We start from the raw sequence: 18,547 nt of genomic DNA, 5'->3' as shown, positions 1-18,547 counted from the left end.
GGATTTCTCTATATAAGAAGACATGTGACATTCAGTTGAGCACCATATTGTAGGCATGAACCAAAACTTAACTTACTTAGCATAGATTGTTGATGTGTGTTTGGATATGTATTTATTTTTTTCGTAATCGGCTTGTCTCCTTCAGCCGTATTTCTTTTCCAAACATTGGGCCTTTATGAGGCCTAAATTGGGCCTTAGAGCCCAAGGAGAGTTAAAAACAATAAATAATCTATCCAGAGGCATTAAGTTTCAACGAAAAAGAAAGAAAAATCTGTGAGGACGAAAACTCTCCGTCGTTCCGGCGAGTTTCTCCAGTGATCGGCAAAGTCTTTCCGGCATCTATTGAATTTCTCTAAACCAATTAGTAAGTCTCTTGAAATTTCAATTCAACAAACGTTTTGCTGTCTACTCGAAGGTTTTGACTCGTGTTTCGATTTCAATTTTGAATCTTAGACAAGTTTGCTATCTCAGACAAGTTCTTGTTGAGTTTTGTAGGAATATTATCGGTCTTGATAAAATAAAATGGTTCAAAGTCAGTCGTTAAGCACATTAACAATCTGTGGAAGTGTAAAAGTTTCAAGCTTGTTGAGGAATCGTTTAAATTCAGTGAAAGCTTCAAGCTTGATCGGTGATCGATGTGTTTCGTGTCAGTTTTTGCGTAAATCACCGTCCTTTAGAAGCCATTGGAAGTCATTAAAGCAAAGAAATTTGTTGAGGGTTGAAGCTAGATGGCCATTTCAAGGAGGTGGTGAACAAGGTTTAGACCCGAGCTCTGAGAGAAGCGAGAGTGCTAATGAAGATATATTGATCTTTTTCTTTCAGCTGGATTTGGCTACTCGTGTACAGGTTAAGACTAAATGCAGGGTTTTTATCTCTTTCAAGATGGTTGCTAATGGTTTTGATGTGTTACAATATTGAATGATATGTGGATTGGTGTGTTTTGAAATGGCAGTATGCAATGAATCTGGAGCAGTACGACATTGCGCAACAACTAAGAGAAAAGCTAACTGAGGTATATGAAATGCTATGATATGATCTTTAAGTGCAATAAGTTTTGAACTATTTGATCATTCAAAGATGTTAGCTTTTGGCTAGACTTATCTGTGTATTCTTGTATACCGCAATCGCAACGGAGGAGTGAATAACAGTCTGTGGTTGGTAGGTGGAAGAGGAGTCGATAAGGCTGCAGGAAGGGAAAAGAGGGTCATCAGCTAAAAGTGAAGCTCAAGACAAGGGTATTAGCATTATAAGGCTACGGTGAGCAGTTTCATTCGTCATCATCTTGTTTCTCTTGTGTATGTGTAAACATTGGAGTATACCATCTTCACTGTTTATTTGATATCATTGCAGTGCAGATCTCCAGAATGCCATTGACAGTGAGGATTACGGTTTGGCAGCTAAGTTACGAGATGAAATCTCAAAGCTTGAGGCAGAATCATTAGCTGTATCTGCGAAAGCCTTGGCTTTTGAGAAAGCAGAGTATGCATTTCGTTTGGGACAGAAACTTAGACACAAAACTTTTGGTACATCGTTCATATGTATTATCTCAGTGCTTGTCTCACTTTGGTTTACATTCATAATGAGGAACTTATGTTGGTTTCGTTTCGTTTAGGTTACCGGGCTGTAGTGTGTGGTATGGATCCAATTTGCAGTGAATCAAGCTCTTGGATGGAAGCTGCAGAGGTTGAAAAGTTACCTCGTGGATCCAATCAGCCATTTTATCAGGTTCTGGTTCTGAAGCAAATGTTCATTAAGATTTAAAGTGTATTCATATACATATGAACAATCTACAGAAGAAACATGGATATCTTAATCTCTTGCATGTGTCTAGCAGGTTCTAGTCGATGTTCGGACGCACCCAGATCTACTAGTGGCATATGGTAAGCTCTGAGTTTTCAAGTCCTTTGGATCTCAACATCTTCCTGCTGCACAACTTTAACCACTGAACAATCTCACTATTACTTGACAATGGATCTGATATTGCAGTTGCTGAAGACAATCTGTTAGCTCCTGAAAAACCCGATAAGGTGAGTAGTCTCAATATGGACAATTTAATCCCCATTGCAACTGTTTGACTCATATTTCTGTTTGGTATCTGCAGGAAAGGTTTGATCATCCATACATTTCTTTTCTCTACTATGGAGCTGACACAGCTGGAGATTTCATCCCTGTCAAACAATTGCGTGAGAAGTACAACAGACCTCGGCATGAAGTTCCTTTTGATTCACAAGACGAAGATTAAGATGAAAACCTAAGAGTTCACAACCGCAGACTCGAGCACAAACCACAAAAAAAACAGAACTCTAGCATAGCTCAAAGCATCTAGCATCCAACTTAGAGATGTTCTGTTGGTTTTATACCCATGTAGATGTAGTTATCACTTAGCAGTTAGCACGACTGTTCTTGCTATATACACTGAAACAAGTCAACTTTATTCAAGAATGCTTTGTGTATAAATGCTTCTTTGTTCATCCTAACTGACTTATCCAGAAAAGCCAAGACAACTAACTTACTGCTATTCCATTGTGCTATGGCCTGCAATCTTGCTCAGACCTCTTTGCTTCATCAGATTTCTCACTTCTTTAGCCTGATTCCACCGTCCATCCGATGCATACAAATTAGAGACGAGAACATAATAAGAGGCATCATCAGGATGTAAATCAAGCATCTTCTTAATCACAATCTCCCCAAGATCAAATCTTGAATGCATTCCACATCCGTGTAGAAATGCCCCGAAACATCTCACGTCTGGTTGGATTGGCATCTTTTCGATGATATCTAAGGCTTGCTCAAGCTCACCTGCTCGAGCTAACATATCAACCATACATGTGTAGTGTTTTGTTGAAGGCGTGAAGTTATAATCTTTGTACATTGAGCTGAAGTACTTCTTCCCTTCATTAACCATCCCTGTGTGGCCACAAGCTGATAAAATAGATGTGAAGGTTGATTCGTTGGGTTTTTGTTGCTTTTTCAGCATCTCCTCAAATAGCTCAAGGGACCCTATTGTATCCCCTTGCTTTCCATAGCCTCCGATCATAGCACTCCATGTGATTGTGTTTTTCTCCTCTATAGTATCGAAGATGAGACGGGCAGATTGGGGATCCCCACATTTGGCATAGAAGTCCAGGAGTGCAGTACCAACATGAACACTGGATGATGCCAGGAAACCCAATTTCACGGAATAGGCATGAAGTGATGAACCTACAGCTAGAGACCCAAGGGAAGCACAGGCTGAAAAAAGACTCGCAACTGTTACACCATTAGGCGTCACAGATTCTGAATTCATGCGATGGAAAAGAAACAAAGCTTCATGGATAGAGCCGTTTTGTGAAAACCCGGAAATTATAGAATTCCAAGCAACTATATCTTTCTCTGACTCCATTTCAAACACATATTTAGCATCTCTATTCTGGTAACACTTGGCGTACATGTGAACCAGAGCATTTGCAACATTTGTATCCCAAATACCAACTTTGATGGAGAGGCCATGAACTGATCTTCCCAGTTCAAGATTCTCAATCAGACCGCAACCCGATAAGACACTTGCAATGGTAACACAATTAGGCTTGATTTCAACCCCCTTCATTTTCTGAAACAAGCTCAGCGCCTCATTCACACTTCCGTTATGGGTATACCCCACAATCATAGCTGTCCACATGACAAGATCCACATGAGAATGCTCATTAAACACCCGACGTGCATTGCTTATGTCACCACACTTAACATACATATCGAGAAGAGATGTCACCAAACATGAGCTGAGCTCTATACCACTCTTAACCAAACAACCATGAAACCACTTTCCTTGATGTAAAGCACTAAGCTTTGTACAAGCCATTATTAGAGTACCGTAAGTATATTCATTACCCAAAACATTGTTTTCCCTCATCCGATTAAACAGAACCAACCCTTCTTCGCACAAGTCGTTCTTAACATACCCAGCAATCATCGAAGTCCAACAAACCACATTCCTCAAAGTAATATCGTTAAACACCTTATGAGCACTCTTGATTTCTCCACACTTAGCATACATATCTAGAAGACCTGTCAACACAACATTATCGAAACTCGGCACCTTAACGAGCTGGCAATGTATCTTCTTCCCATTGTCTAAATCCTGAAGCTCAGTACACGCTTTCAAAGCTTTCGAGAAAACAATATCATCATATCTGAATCCATGCTTCATCAATAAATCATACAACTTTACGACTTCTACACTCTCTTTATTCAAGCAATAACATCTGAGCATGACTTTCCATAAATAAAAATCTGGTTCAGGAATTTGATCGAACACCAAGCGTGCATCTTTAGTATACCCAAAGAAACCATATAGACTAACGAGCTTGGTGGCAATCGAGATATCACCCATGAGTCCATTTCCCGTTAAAACTCCGTGAGATTGCCTTAGAGAATCAATGTTCGTGCACTTACTTAGAAGGAGAAAGCACGGGCTCGAAGCGGCGTAATGCAGAGAAGACCCATCATTCTCTTCAGTCAAAATCAATTCTTTGATAGTCGTAAAAGAGACGCATCTCGGTGGAAACCCGAATCTTCTAGTCGGAGAAAGAGTGATAGAGCGTAGCATTGATCTTCTTCGCCGTTCACAACTTACCGGCGGCGTGGCTTTCCCGCCAGGTTGTTGGTCTCAGCGTTTTGTAACGAAAAATCTGAATGGGCCTTAAATGGGCTTATAAAGATCTAAAGCCGTTGATGTGTTTCGCAACTACATATAACAAAAAATCACAAATCGTAATCAAGATTTCATAATTTAATCATGTTGAGCTGGAGAAAAAAATCATGGCATAAAAACAATTGATTCTATAAAAAAAACTATATCTTTTGTTTGTTTTTTCTAGTTTTTGTCTCTTTCACTATTTAATATTTGATAAATTATAATATGGCAAAACAACAAAACAAATTGTAAATAAATAGCTGTAAACGCACACTCCAATTGTCAATTGAAATAAATTATTAATTAAATGTTATATTTTAATATTATAAGACATATAATTAAGAAGTTACATTTTTTACATTATAAGCGTCGATAATAAGACGTATCATTCTCTTTTTTTATTTGCTAAAAATGTTAATATTTGGTTAGAAAATGAAAAAGTTAAGAGTTACAAGAATATAAAATTTATAGTTTGGTCCTATGGTAAAAAAGAATAAAAACTATGAAAGCAAATATCATTCGGTCCATTGACATAAAAAAAAGTAATTAAGCTTCTGGAATCAATGAAGCGGTACAAAAATTTTGATGAATCGCATATAAAACATCTCAAAGAGGAAGATAATGCTGTCAAACGGCAAATGTCGAAACAATAAAAACCAAGTGAATGGAAGCCTTTCACCGGTAGGCCAAAAAACACTAAACCGTCAACGGCAAAACACACATAGCACACAACCAGGGACTCCACCCACATCAGTAGAATACGATTTTATGAACTTTTCATGAATTCTCTCCGAACGAACCGACAATATTATGTATGTAAACAATATTTCACCAACCTCTCGTTTGAGCTTGATTAATCAATGGATGTTGTCCAAAAAAAATGATTGAACAAACTAAATTAACAATAATATATCTCAATTGGAGTGTTTGTTTACAGCTATTAAATGTTTATTGTTAAGATGTTATTAAATGTTTTATTAGTAGTAGTATTCCCATGCATAAGCGTTTCTTACTTCAAGATTCTTTATACAATAATGAATGTGTTTTTTAATAGCAAAAAGTCGTGTAGACAACCAAAATACTACTTTGTAAGAGAAACGTCTTCTTGATATAAGATATATATACTGACACACTAATTTTGATTGTATTCTATCGTCTTCTGTTCTTCACCTAGTAATTTGAGTTACAACAACATTTTCTTTATTTTTCTCTTCCATTGAAGAATCGTCAAAGCCATGGTTAGGAAACCGTCGTCGAAGATTTATTCGGTGGCAGCAGCTGCGTTGGTGATCGTTATATATGTTGTTTTCTGCTCCGTGTTTGATCGTCAATTGTTACAATCGTCAAGTTTATATCAAGGTATGCATATTTCAAATTACTTCTTCGATTAAGCAAATAAAAATCTTCAACATCTTCTTCTTCTTTTGAGGCTGCGATCAAACACTTTTACACTTTAAAATAGTAGTATATATTATAATTAAAAATTTGTTGCGAGTAGAAACTATTTGGGGAATAAAATATATTTTTGTTTTAGAAAAAGTTGTTTATATATTCATTTTTCTCCTTTATAAATTAATTTTCATTTCCATATTTTAAATTTATTGTAACATAAATTATAATAGTCTAGTAAAATTAAACTATCAATCACCAAAACTTTTTGCCAAATTATATATACATCATTATTATTATTATTATTATTGTCAAATCTCCGAAATTACTAAATTTCGCCTAAAATATGATTCTCCCTCTTTTTCAGAAAATGTTTTACATGCGAATCAATGATCAAATCGTCACAAAATATCATAAAAGTATGTTTTATAATTTCGCCTAAAATATGATTCTTCCTCTTTTTCAAAAAATGTTTTACATGCGAATCAATGATCAAATTGTCACATAACATCATGAGAAATATATTTTGTAATTTCGCAAAATATGATTCTCTCTTTTCTCTTTTTGCTTTTCTCTTAGTAAATTCAATTTTGATATTGTTAAAATGATTTAAGTGTGGTTAGAAATGATAATCATAAAATGGTACACAGATTTCTTCTCACATTTTTTTTTTTGCGCAATAATTTTAAAATCATAAAATGACTCAAATCTTTTGTCATAATTTTAGCGGTTGACGTACAAAAGAATAGAAACAAAAAAATGTTTAGTAAGATTTTAACATCCACTAAAAATGTTTTTTTATTATCTTTTTTGGCTACGTACTCTTCTCTTTTTAAGTTTTAACTAAAAAAATAAGAGAAGTTGTAGGTACGTTACAACAACCATGGGAATCTAGAAGAATCAAGCAAGCCCCACAACAACCGCAAGAGACTACTTCGGCAACAATCACATGTGACCGATCCCACACTAATTACGATCTCTGCTCAATCAACGGCTCATGTAATCTGGACCTTAAAACCGGAACTTTGACTCTAATGGACCCAACATCAGCACCACTTGTCGAAAAGATCAGGCCATACCCAAAAAAGGCTGACAACTGGATCATGCCTAGGATCAGAGAGCTAACACTAACCTCAGGCCCATTGGGTCTGCCCCGATCATGTGACATAACACATGATTTGCCGGCGATTGTGTTCAGTGCCGGAGGTTACACCGGAAGCATCTATCACGATTTAATGGATGGTTTTATCCCGCTTTTCATCACGGCCAATTCGGTATATCCGGACCGTGATTTCATCCCGGTGGTAGTAAATGCAAAGGAATGGTGGATGCCAAAATACATCGATATTCTAGGTACGTTTAGCAAACATAAACCCATATTACTACTAGACAAAGAAAGTGTTGCTACTACACATTGCTTCACTTCAGCTATTGTGGGCCTAATTACACATTGGCCCATGACAATAGACCCAACCCAAATACCCAACTCCAAATCATTAGTGGACTTCCACAATCTTTTAGAAAAAGCTTTCACCACAAACATATCTACTCCTAAAACCCACAAGCCTCGTCTCATGTTGGTTAGTCGATATGGTAACATTGGTCGAGTGATATTAAACGAGCAAGAGATCAAAGAGATGCTTGAAGATGTCGGGTTCGAGGTAATCATATTTAGACCATCGAAAACGACGAATTTGAAAGAAGCATATAAACTTATCAAGTCTAGCCACGGAATGGTCGGTGTACATGGTGCGGCATTAACACACTTGTTGTTTCTTCGACCCGGTTCAATATTTGTTCAAGTTGTTCCGCTTGGGCTAGGTTGGGCGTCTAAACCGTGTTACGAATCGCCAGCTAAGACAATGAAGTTGGAGTATCTGGAGTATAAGGTGAATGTGGAAGAGAGCAGTTTGATAGAGAAGTATAACAGAGATGATTTGGTTTTGAAAGATCCTATTGCTTATAGAGGAATGGATTGGAATGCGACTAAAATGAAAGTATATTTAAAAGAACAAGATGTGAGTTTAGATGTGAATCGGTTTAGAAAACATATGAATGAAGCATATAAGAAAGCTAAAATATTTATGGACATAAACGGTTGATTGATTATGTATTATTGTAATGATTTGTGACTTTTGAGCTGTAGAATAAGATGTTTTTTTTTTTTTTTTTTTTTTTGTGTTTGTCTTACTTAAAACCTAAAAAAACTATCTCTTTCACTGTTTTATGATCTAGCAAAGAGAGTAAACAGCTGTAAACGTACACTCCATTTGAGATATGTTATGACTTATTTGTTCTATTATAGTATTCCCATACCTCAGCATTAAGAAAAGTGTTTTGTTTTTTTGGCAAAAAAACTTTCAAACAATTAAAAATATTTTGTAAGAGAAAAGTCTTCTTGATAAAAATACACATATACTGAATCAGTGGTCTCGTTTACATTCTATCTTCTTCTGTTCTTCATCCAGTAATTGACTTACAATTTTTTTCTTTCTTTTCTCTTCCATTGAAGGATTCTTAAAGGTTGATTTGCATATAAACCATGGTTAGGAAAACGACGTCGAAGAGTTATTCGGTGGCGTTGGTGATCGTTATGGTTATATATGTTGCTTTCTCCTCCGTCTTCGATCGTCAATTGTTTCGTTCGTTAAGTTTCTCTCAAGGTATGTATATATCAAATTACCTCTTCGATTCAACCATATAAATCTTAAACTTCTTGGTTGAGTCGTAGGCTACGATCAAACACTTTTACTTTTATATTACCTAATGTTTTAACGATCGAGTCAACATTTTTGCAATAACTCACACATACTTGGCTGGATTTGAATCTAAATGCTAACATTACGAAACCGCACTAATTCTAAACTCCGGTCAAAAGAAGCAACTAAAAGTAAATGATAATGATTTTTTAGTCTAATGAAAATTTGTTTCTTGTTAGTTTATAATTGCCTTTTTCCACGGGATTTTCTTGATGAGTTAAAGGGTTACGTGATAATTTTTTTCTTCTTTTAATTTTTTGTTAAAAGGTTACGTGATAGACTGCTATATAGTTAATCCGGAATGTTCTATAAATAGAATAATACAAGTTAATCTATTGCATGGGAATTAAATTCCTGCCAATAATTTACTTATAAGCATGTGAAGTGTTTCTTCATTTAATAACTTTTGTTTTTCTTGAATATTTTTATAGTAAAAAAATTTCTTGATAAAACTTTTTTAATAGTTACTTATTGTTTTCTTACAAATATTTACGTTGCGTTTTGACCAAAAAATTGAAAAAAGTTTCCTCTGTAGGTACGTTACAACAAAGATGGGAATCAAGAAGAACAAAGCAAAACCCAAAAGTGATGGCTGCATCAGCAAAAATCACATGTGACCGATCCCACACTAGTTACGATCTTTGCTCCATCAACGGCTCATGTATTCTCAACCCTAAAACCGGAACTCTAACTCTTATGGACCGAACACTTACCACATCAGCACCACTTGTCGAGAAAATCAGGCCATACCCAAGAAAATCAGAAAACTGGATCATGCCTAGGATCAGAGAGCTAAAACTAACTTCAGGCCCATCGGACCTGACACGATCATGTGATATAACACATGATTCGCCGGCCATTGTGTTCAGTGCTGGAGGTTACACCGGAAGTATTTATCACGATTTTATCGATGGTTTCATCCCACTTTTTATCACGGCCAACTCGGTATACCCGGACCGCGATTTCATCCTCGTGGTTGTGAATCCTAAGGAATGGTGGATGCCAAAATACATCGATATTCTAGGTACGTTTAGCAAACACAAAACCATATTACTAGACAAAGAAAATGCTTCTATTACACATTGCTTCACTTCAGCCACTGTGGGCCTAATTTCACATGGGCCTATGACAATAGACCCAACCCAAATACCCAACTCCAAATCATTAGTAGACTTCCATAATCTCCTAGACAAAGCCTTGAACCCAAACCTATCTATTATCAAAATTAACAAGCCTCGTCTCATATTGGTCCGTAGATATGGTAACATTGGTCGAGTGATATTAAACGAGGAAGAGATCAGAGAGATGCTTGAAGATGTTGGATTCGAGGTAATCACATTTAGACCATCAAAAACAACGAGTTTGAGAGAAGCGTATAAACTTATAAAGTCAAGCCACGGGATGATCGGGGTTCATGGTGCAGCATTAACCCAGTTGTTGTTTCTTCGACCAGGTTCAGTGTTGGTTCAAATTGTTCCGGTTGGACTAGGTTGGGTGTCTAAAACGTGTTTCGAAACGCCGGCTAAAGCAATGAAGTTGGATTATACGGAGTATCGAGTAAATGTGGAAGAAAGCAGTTTGATAGAGAAGTATAGTAGAGATGATTTGGTTTTGAAAGATCCTATTGCTTATAGAGGAATGGATTGGAATGTGACTAAAATGAAAGTCTATTTAAAAGATCAAGATGTGAGGTTAGATGTGAATCGGTTTAGGAAACATATGAATGAAGCATACAAGAAAGCTAAGTCGTTTATGGACTTAAACGGTTGATTGATTTTTGTGTTTTATCGAAATGATTTGTAAGTTTTAAGCTGTAAAATAATATGTTTGTTTATTTTTTGTGTCTATGTCACTATGTGGGTATGAGAGCACCATTAATTATTGGTAGTTGCTTAGGTTAATTCTTAGAAAAGTTTGGTTATAAATTTAATGTTTTTAATCATATATTTGTTAAAAAAGTCTCTTATATAAGAGACAAATTGAAGTATTCTTAGTTTTCGTTTCAAAAAATTAAAAATCAATTCATAAAAAATTCTAAGAACTAAGTTAACAGTAATCTAAGACACTAACAATAATGATGCTTTGATGTTCTTATAAACTGATATGATCTTAATAAAGTGAACCAAAACTAAGACGAAATTTTATATTTTAAATCATTTGTGTCATATTGGTGACCTATAGATTGGTTCAATGATTTTTGAATAATTTTTCATAATTGCGATGTAATTAGTGTTGCTTGAAATTATTGTCAGCTTCTTATATGAGTTTTTTAATTGGACCCCAACGCATCTATTTTATTATCCAAGTTTATTTGGCGTTGAAACTAAGCTTGCACTTTTCTTTATCTTCTTTCTACCTTCCGACCATAATTTCATTTATCAGAAAAAGACAGATGCACTTTAACAAACAAATTTTAATGTTGCCAAATTATGCATTTTTTTTACCATTAAATTTTCATGTTTTACTTATTGTTCCTGTTGATTTTGCTTCGATTGTAAAAGAATATTTGCTTAGATCTACGAGACTGAAACGAGTTCCGTTGTAATTCGTTTTATATTTTTTAATAATAAATTCCGGTAGAACTTTCTCCGTCTATTTTTCATTTTTCTTATCAAAAAAAAAAAAAACAAATTTTAATTTTTATTCTATTTTTCAAATAATCAAGTTTTCAAAGAAAAATGGAAACTTGAATTTTAGTAATTTCAAAATTCATTAGACGGTTAGAGAGTCTTCATCATTGTTTAAACATTTCCTTAATTTGACATTTAGCCATCAAAACGGAAATTTAGTTGGAAAATAAAGTAAATGACGAAGTTACGTAAATGCCCCCGGTTCTTTCATATTTCTTCAAAACAGTTTTTGGCCAATGGAGAAAGAAAAATTGAGAGTCGCCACAGCTATCACTCTGCTCTGTCACTTTGTCTTTTACTCAGAGAATCAGAGACAGAGAGAGAAAGAGAGAGAGAGAGAGCGAGGGGAAGGGAAATGGAGAAGGCATTAACGAAAGTGACGAGCTTTAAAGTGGGAAGTTCATGGATCTCTAAGAAAGCTAAAGAAGAGCTCTCAAACATCACCAATGACCTCACTGTGAGTGCTCCTTAAATCGAATATCTTCTTTTTGCTTTGTCTCTGATGTTCTTGCATGCGTTTCCTCTGTGAAATCGATGGCTTTTTGTTACGTTTGGTGTAATGTGTTGATTAAAAGGCGATTCTTTTGTGAAATCTTGTACTTGTATGTTTCGAAATCGTAGAAGAATCACAGATCTATGAAGATCTGAGATGGGTTTTACCAATTAAAGATGAAAATTAGTTAACATCATTAGAATTGTTGATACATAGTCCTTATCTCAGACCAATTTTGATATAAAGTTGAGATTTTTAGCAATTTGATGTAGAAACAAGTTCCAATTTTACCAAATTGAGATTTTTAGCATTAGAGAGTCTTTATACTAGTTAACTCAACTAAGCTTGTTTCTCAATTTAAAGTTTCCATTTTAAGCCATTGTTTACTAGAAAAGATGAATCCTTTTTGGTAATAATGTGTTCATGTTCTGCTTTTTGGGCTAAGAGCTCTACTAAGATAAGCCTAGAAAACCAGTTTCACTGGATTTGTGTTCTTGAGTTTGCTATAGTTGTGCCAAGATATCTATTCTAAGACCATTTTTCGAACGTATCATTCGATTTATCTTCTTAACTAAGTATCAGTGTGTTCGTAGGCTAGTTATTCGATATTTGGTTGATTTGCATTGCCTCAAATGGTTATATGATGTTCATTTTTCTCTTCCAGACATTCTCCAGTACGGTTGAAGAGAAAGCAAAATGGATTTTCAACAAGCTTAAAGGTAACAAACACCATTTTTTGTTTATCTCATGGCTTATATATAAGAAGATGCGAAAATTCTTAACTTGCGAATTTGTTTTCTGTGTTCTCTTTATAACAGGAAAACCACTGAAAAGCTTACCAGACCTCCTCAAAGAATACAACTTACCACCAGGACTCTTCCCACAAAACATAATCTGCTACGAATTCGATGAGACGAAGAATAAACTCACCGTCTTCTTCTCTTCACCATGTGAAGTCACATTCAAAGATGGATCAGCGATAAGATATGCAACGCGTGTGAAAGGGATTTTGCTTAGAGGGAAGCTGATGGGTGTGGAAGGAATGAAGACAAAAGTGTTGGTGTGGGTTAAAGTCACAACAATCTCAGTCGAGAGCTCCAAGTCTGACAAGCTCTGGTTCACTGCTGGTGTCAAGAAATCTCGATCTAAGGATGTTTATGACACACCTCATGATGCTATCAAAGTCATTGGAGAGTTCTAAGGATTTTTTTCACAATTGGTTATTATCATATTTGATTCATGAATTTATTTGGGGTTATTTGCATTTTGGGAAGAGGTATACTTAAAGGAAATGTGTTTATATAACTCTCATTTTCCTCCTTTATATGCAAGAAATCACAAATCTTTATCAAGCCATAGTACCGCTAAATATTACTTTGATAATGATTTTTAATCGGTAGTACCATAACAACAATATCAAACCATTGTATAGAGTATTGTTTGGTTTCTTGAATTGGTGGTAATAAGGTTCCACATGTTAACCGTAAAAGATATTGTTTGTACCAACAATGGGTCTCAAGATGCCATCACCATGGCCTAGGTAAATTGTGATAAACGTGGAGGTGACAATTTTATCAACCTTTAAGTACATAATTTTATGTGATGATCTTCTTCTTCTTTTTATTTTAGCTCCCCCTAGATTGAGCTGGCCCAAACGGCCAGACCTAAACAATATTTGTGGCTCATTTTTACTCAAGATTTTTGTTAACCGAAAAAAGAAAAGCTTTAAATCATAAGATTCTTTTTTGTGCACCCAATTCATAAGATTTAAACCACTGATTTTCAAATAAATATTTGGAAACTTAAAAACAATATCTTTTAAGTGATCTTACCGAGCTCAAACTTCACTTTTGCTGATGGTTTAGCAAACTAAGCGTTTTCTTTATCGCTTAATTTTCATTCGTTTGTTGTTTACCGTATATTGTTAAGCCGGTTTTGTTGGAGGATACTAATGGGCACACAAACTCCAGAAATGTCCGATTGTAATTTTCTACATTTTTTATTTGAATAAAACATAGGGGGCAACTGCCTTCTATCATTCACCAAAAAAAAATTCACTCTTGCTTTGCTTTATGTTCGGCTAAATATGAAACTCACACAAAATCTATCAGTCCTTTTTATTGTCGTCATACTCCTTTCTTTTTTTCTATAATTGTTTTTAATAGAAATGTGCTGGGCCGGCCCTGCAGGCTAGATTTTAAAACATGAAGCTTTGTACTAAGAATCTGATTTTGCACTATTACACGATTTACTCCTTTCGTATATTCTCTCTATTTTTTTACATATTCGATTTACACCTTTGTTTCCGTTTCTATGTTTTATAGTGATTTTTTTTTTTTTTTTTTCACATGTTTTATAGTGATTTTTTATAAAATATTTGCTTGGCTTTCTCGATGTGATAAGTGAAAGACGCGATTCGTTGTGGCAATGAATGAAAAGGGCCCCATTTGGGTCCTACAGATATTAAGGATGTATTGTCTCTTTGGCCCGTTTTCAAAGTTACTTGGGCCCTCCATAAAGTCAAGTTGTGTTTTCATTTTTTGTTTACTCCATCTTCTCACGTTTCCTCTTTCACCATTTTACCAAAAAAAGTTACTTATTATTTACCAAATCAATAAACTCCATAAAATCATGACGAGAAAAAAATATAATCCATAAATTGTTTCATTTAGGACATAAAACAGCTCTTGTGAGTTACGATTAGGCTTAAATCGACCATAACTTCCGATTCATTTTATGTATACGTGGCGAAATGCAATTTGTAGAACGTGGTGAAGACAAATTGGTTATAACCCGTCGAGTCGTGCTTAGAGCTGCTGGTTGACTTGCGAGGCACAAACCATCGTTGTCTCAAGGGACATAATTGTAATATAACACATTAAACCGACGCTTTTTATAAACTACTTTCCCTTATTAGCCAATCATAACTCAACGATTACTACAAAAATAGACGAAATAAGACATAATGAATAAATAAATATGAGAAATAAAAAAGGAAATCTGTTAGATCCTTGTCTTCAATAAACCACTATATACTTCCAAAAAAGTTATTATAGCTTATGCATTTGTTTTTGGGTTAATTCGCTAAAAAAATCAAACATTTGAAGTTTTGATGTTTTTTATTCTGTCTTAAATTTATTATTTATTATAAAATATGAGAATTGTTATATAGACGATTTTATTATAGACAATTCCTTCTGACTCTCTTTAGATCCACGACAAACGTTACCTTTTTCTCATTTTCTATGATTTTGATGAACACTTTCAATGATTTTCCCTGCGTAAAATCTTGACGAATGACTATAATTGTACATCGTTGGAGATCTCCTGCATACTTGTCTCTATTAATCTATCGAAGTTTTGAAATTTTAAAGTTTGTGTATAAAATGATACGGTAAAAAATTATAACTAAAATGAATAATTGATTTTGTGCATATTTTACAAATAATATGATATCATGTTATTGTATTTTATTACATGTTATTTTGCAAAGAAATCTCTATATTTTAATTATCTTCCAAATTAACTTAAATGTTTTATGATTTTTTTTTTGTTTAATTTCTTATGTAAGCAACCAATGCAAATTTAAATTCATGAAATACTTTACTTTCTTTTGTAGCATTCATTACGATGTGTCATTTTTTTTGAAAATCAAAAATTAATAAGAAAAATAAAATGGATAAAATGAAAAAGACAGAGAGTTTTTACTCTATCATATCTGCACCGCAGACTTTATACTGTAAACAAAATTTTATTCATATTTTTCGAGATCTGCTTGAAGAGACAAACACAAGAAAATCACAAAAAAAATCTCTCCCATTAAAAGACTGCACAAAGAAATATTTTATACAAAATGAAAGAGAGAAACACGACACGAATTTTGTATAATTAAGATTACACAAAAAAAAGTGTTAGAAAGAGAAATATCTTCTTCTTTTTTCTGTGTGAGTTGGGTTTGTTAAAGTTTTATCCTTTTTGTTCTCAAAATCAAGAATCGATGGCGGAGAAGGAAGAAAAAGAACCATCGAAGTTAAAATCATCCACCGGAGTTTCACGGCCAACGATTTCACTACCTCCTCGACCGTTTGGTGAAATGTTTTTTAGCGGTGGCGTTGGATTTAGTCCTGGACCAATGACTCTCGTCTCAAATTTATTCTCTGATCCTGATGAGTTCAAGTCTTTCTCTCAGCTTTTAGCTGGAGCTATGGCTTCTCCGGCGGCAGCTGCTGTTGCCGCCGCTGCTGTGGTTGCTACTGCTCATCATCAGACACCTGTGAGCTCTGTCGGTGATGGCGGTGGAAGCGGTGGTGATGTTGACCCGAGGTTTAAGCAGAGTAGACCAACGGGATTGATGATAACTCAACCACCGGGGATGTTTACTGTACCGCCGGGGTTAAGTCCGGCTACTCTTTTGGATTCTCCGAGCTTCTTTGGTCTTTTTTCACCTCTTCAGGTGTGAAATTCGTTAACAACTAAAAAAACTCAAAGCTTTGTTTTTTTTTGCTCATTGTTTGTTCGAAACTCTGTTTTTGGTAAATGAAAGTTTTGTTTGGATATTTTGTTGCTGTTTCTGGTTTTTGTTTTCTTTCGGTTTATGTCTTTATGGATGCAAATCCAAACCATTTTGCTGGATAGAGTAAGAGAAACAAAAAACAAAAACAAATGTTCTTCATTTTTAGGTCAAAATTGGGAAGTTTTGACTTTGAGACATTATGGATGCTTTTTTGGGTATCTGAATCTTTGAATGGAAGAATTTAGAAAGTAGGAATCTTTCAGACAAAGAACAATGTCAATGTCAAAGAGAGAAACAGAGTTGTCGTTTAGAACTCATTAGTATTGTTTCTTTTCTAAATGTTGAATCTTTAAATGTATTTGCTTGGAATTTGTTACCTTGTCTTTTGGGCTATTAGCTGATAATAGAAATGTGAATTATGTGTAGGGAACATTTGGTATGACACATCAACAAGCTTTAGCACAAGTCACTGCACAAGCAGTTCAAGGCAATAATGTTCATATGCAGCAATCACAACAATCTGAATATCCTTCTTCTACACAACAACAACAACAACAACAACAACAAGCTTCATTGACTGAGATTCCATCATTTTCTTCTGCACCTAGGTCTCAGATTCGAGCCTCGGTTCAAGAAACATCGCAGGGTCAGAGAGAGACTTCGGAAATATCTGTCTTTGAGCATCGGTCACAGCCTCAAAATGCTGACAAACCAGCTGATGATGGATACAACTGGCGGAAATATGGGCAGAAGCAAGTGAAGGGGAGCGATTTTCCTCGGAGTTATTACAAATGTACGCATCCAGCTTGTCCTGTCAAGAAGAAAGTGGAGAGGTCACTCGATGGACAAGTAACGGAAATCATCTACAAGGGTCAACACAATCATGAGCTTCCTCAAAAGCGCGGTAACAATAACGGGAGTTGTAAAAGTTCTGATATTGCAAATCAGTTTCAAACAAGTAATAGCAGTCTCAACAAGAGTAAGAGGGACCAGGAAACAAGCCAAGTTACAACAACAGAGCAGATGTCTGAAGCAAGTGATAGCGAGGAGGTTGGGAATGCAGAGACTAGTGTGGGAGAAAGACATGAGGATGAGCCTGATCCCAAGCGAAGGTAAATAAGAAAAACTCATGAGACTTTACTGTTCCTCTTACATTCATCTCTTGTGTGGTTTTGGTTATTCTGATGAGATTTAAACAATCTTTGAATGTTGCAGAAATACAGAAGTTCGGGTTTCAGAACCAGTTGCTTCATCGCATAGAACTGTGACAGAGCCTAGGATTATTGTCCAAACGACGAGTGAAGTTGACCTCTTAGATGATGGATATAGGTGGCGCAAGTATGGTCAGAAAGTAGTCAAAGGAAATCCTTATCCGAGGTAAGACTAAAACCTGGTCATCTAGTTCAAGATAGTCATTGGTCTTTCTTGTTTCCTTAATGCTCTTTGATCTAATCCACAGGAGCTACTATAAGTGTACAACACCAGATTGCGGAGTAAGGAAACATGTAGAGAGAGCAGCAACTGACCCAAAAGCTGTTGTAACAACATATGAAGGTAAACATAACCATGATGTTCCAGCTGCTAGAACCAGCAGCCATCAGTTAAGACCAAACAATCAACACAACACCTCAACGGTTAACTTCAATCATCAACAGCCTGTTGCACGTTTAAGGCTTAAAGAAGAGCAAATCACTTGACAGAGAAGAAGAATACGACGGCGCTTGAGCTTTTGTGAGTTTAATGAATCTTCTTTTTGGTTAATGAACCTGTTTTTGTTGCCTCAAAACACCACAGGTTTCTCTGGACAGAATCTCTGATATTACAGTTTCAAAAGGTATGTTCTTTTATTTCATGTTGGAATCTTCTGTGTAATCTTAAGAAGCTTTAGGAGGTAATGTAAAAAACCAGATTCAAAGTTATGCCCTTATGTGAATTCTTTTGTACATGGGATAAACAAAATTTACAGGTATCCTTTTTGTTCTTGTTGTAATAGGTTACATTTGTGGATGTATGTTTCTTTTAGTCATTTGTATCACAATGTCTATACAAATGAAACCTTTCACCGAAGATTAACAATGCTTCTAGTGGGAT

General features: G+C 35.3%; 6 protein-coding genes across 14 annotated transcripts; 5 read left to right on the top strand and 1 right to left on the bottom strand.

The window, feature by feature from the left end:
* The first annotated feature begins 158 nt into the window (after positions 1–158).
* On the top strand, positions 159–2,475 carry AT2G03390 (uvrB/uvrC motif-containing protein). 7 transcript variants are annotated; one of them, NM_126390.4, is made up of 9 exons: positions 159–364; positions 496–846; positions 953–1,012; positions 1,163–1,257; positions 1,351–1,523; positions 1,613–1,725; positions 1,835–1,880; positions 1,987–2,027; positions 2,102–2,475. In NM_126390.4, the coding sequence occupies exons 2-9, from the start codon at positions 523–525 to the stop codon at positions 2,240–2,242; spliced, it is 993 nt and encodes a 330-aa protein (NP_178438.2). In that variant the 5' UTR covers positions 159–364; positions 496–522; the 3' UTR covers positions 2,243–2,475. The 7 variants fall into 7 exon arrangements, with proteins under 7 accessions (NP_178438.2, NP_001325261.1, NP_001189504.1 ...); NM_001202575.1 differs by having other exon boundaries at positions 252–364; positions 652–846; NM_001335181.1 differs by having other exon boundaries at positions 248–364; positions 1,835–2,027.
* Positions 2,476–2,515: 40 nt separating this feature from the next.
* AT2G03380 (Pentatricopeptide repeat (PPR) superfamily protein) lies at positions 2,516–4,649 on the bottom strand (the record flags this gene model as incomplete). The annotated part of the gene is made up of 1 exon (NM_126389.2): positions 2,516–4,649. The coding sequence occupies exon 1, from the start codon at positions 4,583–4,585 to the stop codon at positions 2,516–2,518; it is 2,070 nt and encodes a 689-aa protein (NP_178437.1). The 5' UTR covers positions 4,586–4,649.
* A 1,095-nt stretch (positions 4,650–5,744) lies between these two features.
* AT2G03370 (O-linked-mannose beta-1,4-N-acetylglucosaminyltransferase-like protein) lies at positions 5,745–8,234 on the top strand. 2 transcript variants are annotated; one of them, NM_001335178.1, is made up of 2 exons: positions 5,745–6,031; positions 6,923–8,234. In NM_001335178.1, exons 1-2 carry the CDS (start codon positions 5,908–5,910, stop codon positions 8,161–8,163), a joined length of 1,365 nt encoding a protein of 454 aa, NP_001325194.1. In that variant the 5' UTR covers positions 5,745–5,907; the 3' UTR covers positions 8,164–8,234. The 2 variants fall into 2 exon arrangements, with proteins under 2 accessions (NP_001325194.1, NP_178436.2); NM_126388.3 differs by having other exon boundaries at positions 5,763–6,031; positions 6,929–8,212.
* A 145-nt stretch (positions 8,235–8,379) lies between these two features.
* On the top strand, positions 8,380–10,687 carry AT2G03360 (Glycosyltransferase family 61 protein). 2 transcript variants are annotated; one of them, NM_126387.3, is made up of 2 exons: positions 8,380–8,724; positions 9,356–10,687. In NM_126387.3, the coding sequence occupies exons 1-2, from the start codon at positions 8,604–8,606 to the stop codon at positions 10,588–10,590; spliced, it is 1,356 nt and encodes a 451-aa protein (NP_178435.2). In that variant the 5' UTR covers positions 8,380–8,603; the 3' UTR covers positions 10,591–10,687. The 2 variants fall into 2 exon arrangements, with proteins under 2 accessions (NP_178435.2, NP_001118256.1); NM_001124784.2 differs by having other exon boundaries at positions 9,344–10,687.
* A 1,003-nt stretch (positions 10,688–11,690) lies between these two features.
* Positions 11,691–13,342, top strand: AT2G03350 (DUF538 family protein (Protein of unknown function, DUF538)). Its single transcript, NM_126386.3, has 3 exons — positions 11,691–11,907; positions 12,608–12,662; positions 12,762–13,342. Exons 1-3 carry the CDS (start codon positions 11,806–11,808, stop codon positions 13,142–13,144), a joined length of 540 nt encoding a protein of 179 aa, NP_565300.1. The 5' UTR covers positions 11,691–11,805; the 3' UTR covers positions 13,145–13,342.
* A 2,312-nt stretch (positions 13,343–15,654) lies between these two features.
* On the top strand, positions 15,655–18,527 carry WRKY3 (WRKY DNA-binding protein 3). The gene is made up of 4 exons (NM_126385.4): positions 15,655–16,396; positions 16,883–17,568; positions 17,672–17,833; positions 17,916–18,527. Exons 1-4 carry the CDS (start codon positions 15,941–15,943, stop codon positions 18,151–18,153), a joined length of 1,542 nt encoding a protein of 513 aa, NP_178433.1. The 5' UTR covers positions 15,655–15,940; the 3' UTR covers positions 18,154–18,527.
* The last annotated feature ends 20 nt before the right edge of the window (positions 18,528–18,547 follow it).

The sequence above is a fragment of the Arabidopsis thaliana genome, chromosome 2 (genome assembly GCF_000001735.4).
Source record: "Arabidopsis thaliana chromosome 2, partial sequence".
Classification (NCBI taxonomy): Eukaryota; Viridiplantae; Streptophyta; class Magnoliopsida; order Brassicales; family Brassicaceae; genus Arabidopsis; species Arabidopsis thaliana.
The sequence above is the reverse complement of the archived record's forward strand: the minus strand, read 5'-3'. Positions and strand labels throughout refer to the sequence as shown.

Bases quoted from the DNA above. Each gene is read 5' to 3' on its own strand.
- AT2G03390 (NM_126390.4), top strand. From the start codon at position 523: ATGGTTCAAAGTCAGTCGTTAAGCACATTAACAATCTGTGGAAGTGTA. The intron at 1,524-1,612 runs GTACATCGTTCA...CGTTTCGTTTAG, and splicing joins ACTTAGACACAAAACTTTTG to GTTACCGGGCTGTAGTGTGT. The intron at 1,881-1,986 runs GTAAGCTCTGAG...CTGATATTGCAG, and splicing joins AGATCTACTAGTGGCATATG to TTGCTGAAGACAATCTGTTA.
- AT2G03370 (NM_001335178.1), top strand. From the start codon at position 5,908: ATGGTTAGGAAACCGTCGTCGAAGATTTATTCGGTGGCAGCAGCTGCG. The intron at 6,032-6,922 runs GTATGCATATTT...AAATAAGAGAAG, and splicing joins ATCGTCAAGTTTATATCAAG to TTGTAGGTACGTTACAACAA.
- AT2G03360 (NM_001124784.2), top strand. From the start codon at position 8,604: ATGGTTAGGAAAACGACGTCGAAGAGTTATTCGGTGGCGTTGGTGATC. The intron at 8,725-9,343 runs GTATGTATATAT...AATTGAAAAAAG, and splicing joins TTCGTTAAGTTTCTCTCAAG to TTTCCTCTGTAGGTACGTTA.
- AT2G03350 (NM_126386.3), top strand. From the start codon at position 11,806: ATGGAGAAGGCATTAACGAAAGTGACGAGCTTTAAAGTGGGAAGTTCA. The intron at 11,908-12,607 runs GTGAGTGCTCCT...TTTCTCTTCCAG, and splicing joins ACATCACCAATGACCTCACT to ACATTCTCCAGTACGGTTGA. The intron at 12,663-12,761 runs GTAACAAACACC...TCTTTATAACAG, and splicing joins GATTTTCAACAAGCTTAAAG to GAAAACCACTGAAAAGCTTA.
- WRKY3 (NM_126385.4), top strand. From the start codon at position 15,941: ATGGCGGAGAAGGAAGAAAAAGAACCATCGAAGTTAAAATCATCCACC. The intron at 16,397-16,882 runs GTGTGAAATTCG...AATTATGTGTAG, and splicing joins GTCTTTTTTCACCTCTTCAG to GGAACATTTGGTATGACACA. The intron at 17,569-17,671 runs GTAAATAAGAAA...TGAATGTTGCAG, and splicing joins GAGCCTGATCCCAAGCGAAG to AAATACAGAAGTTCGGGTTT.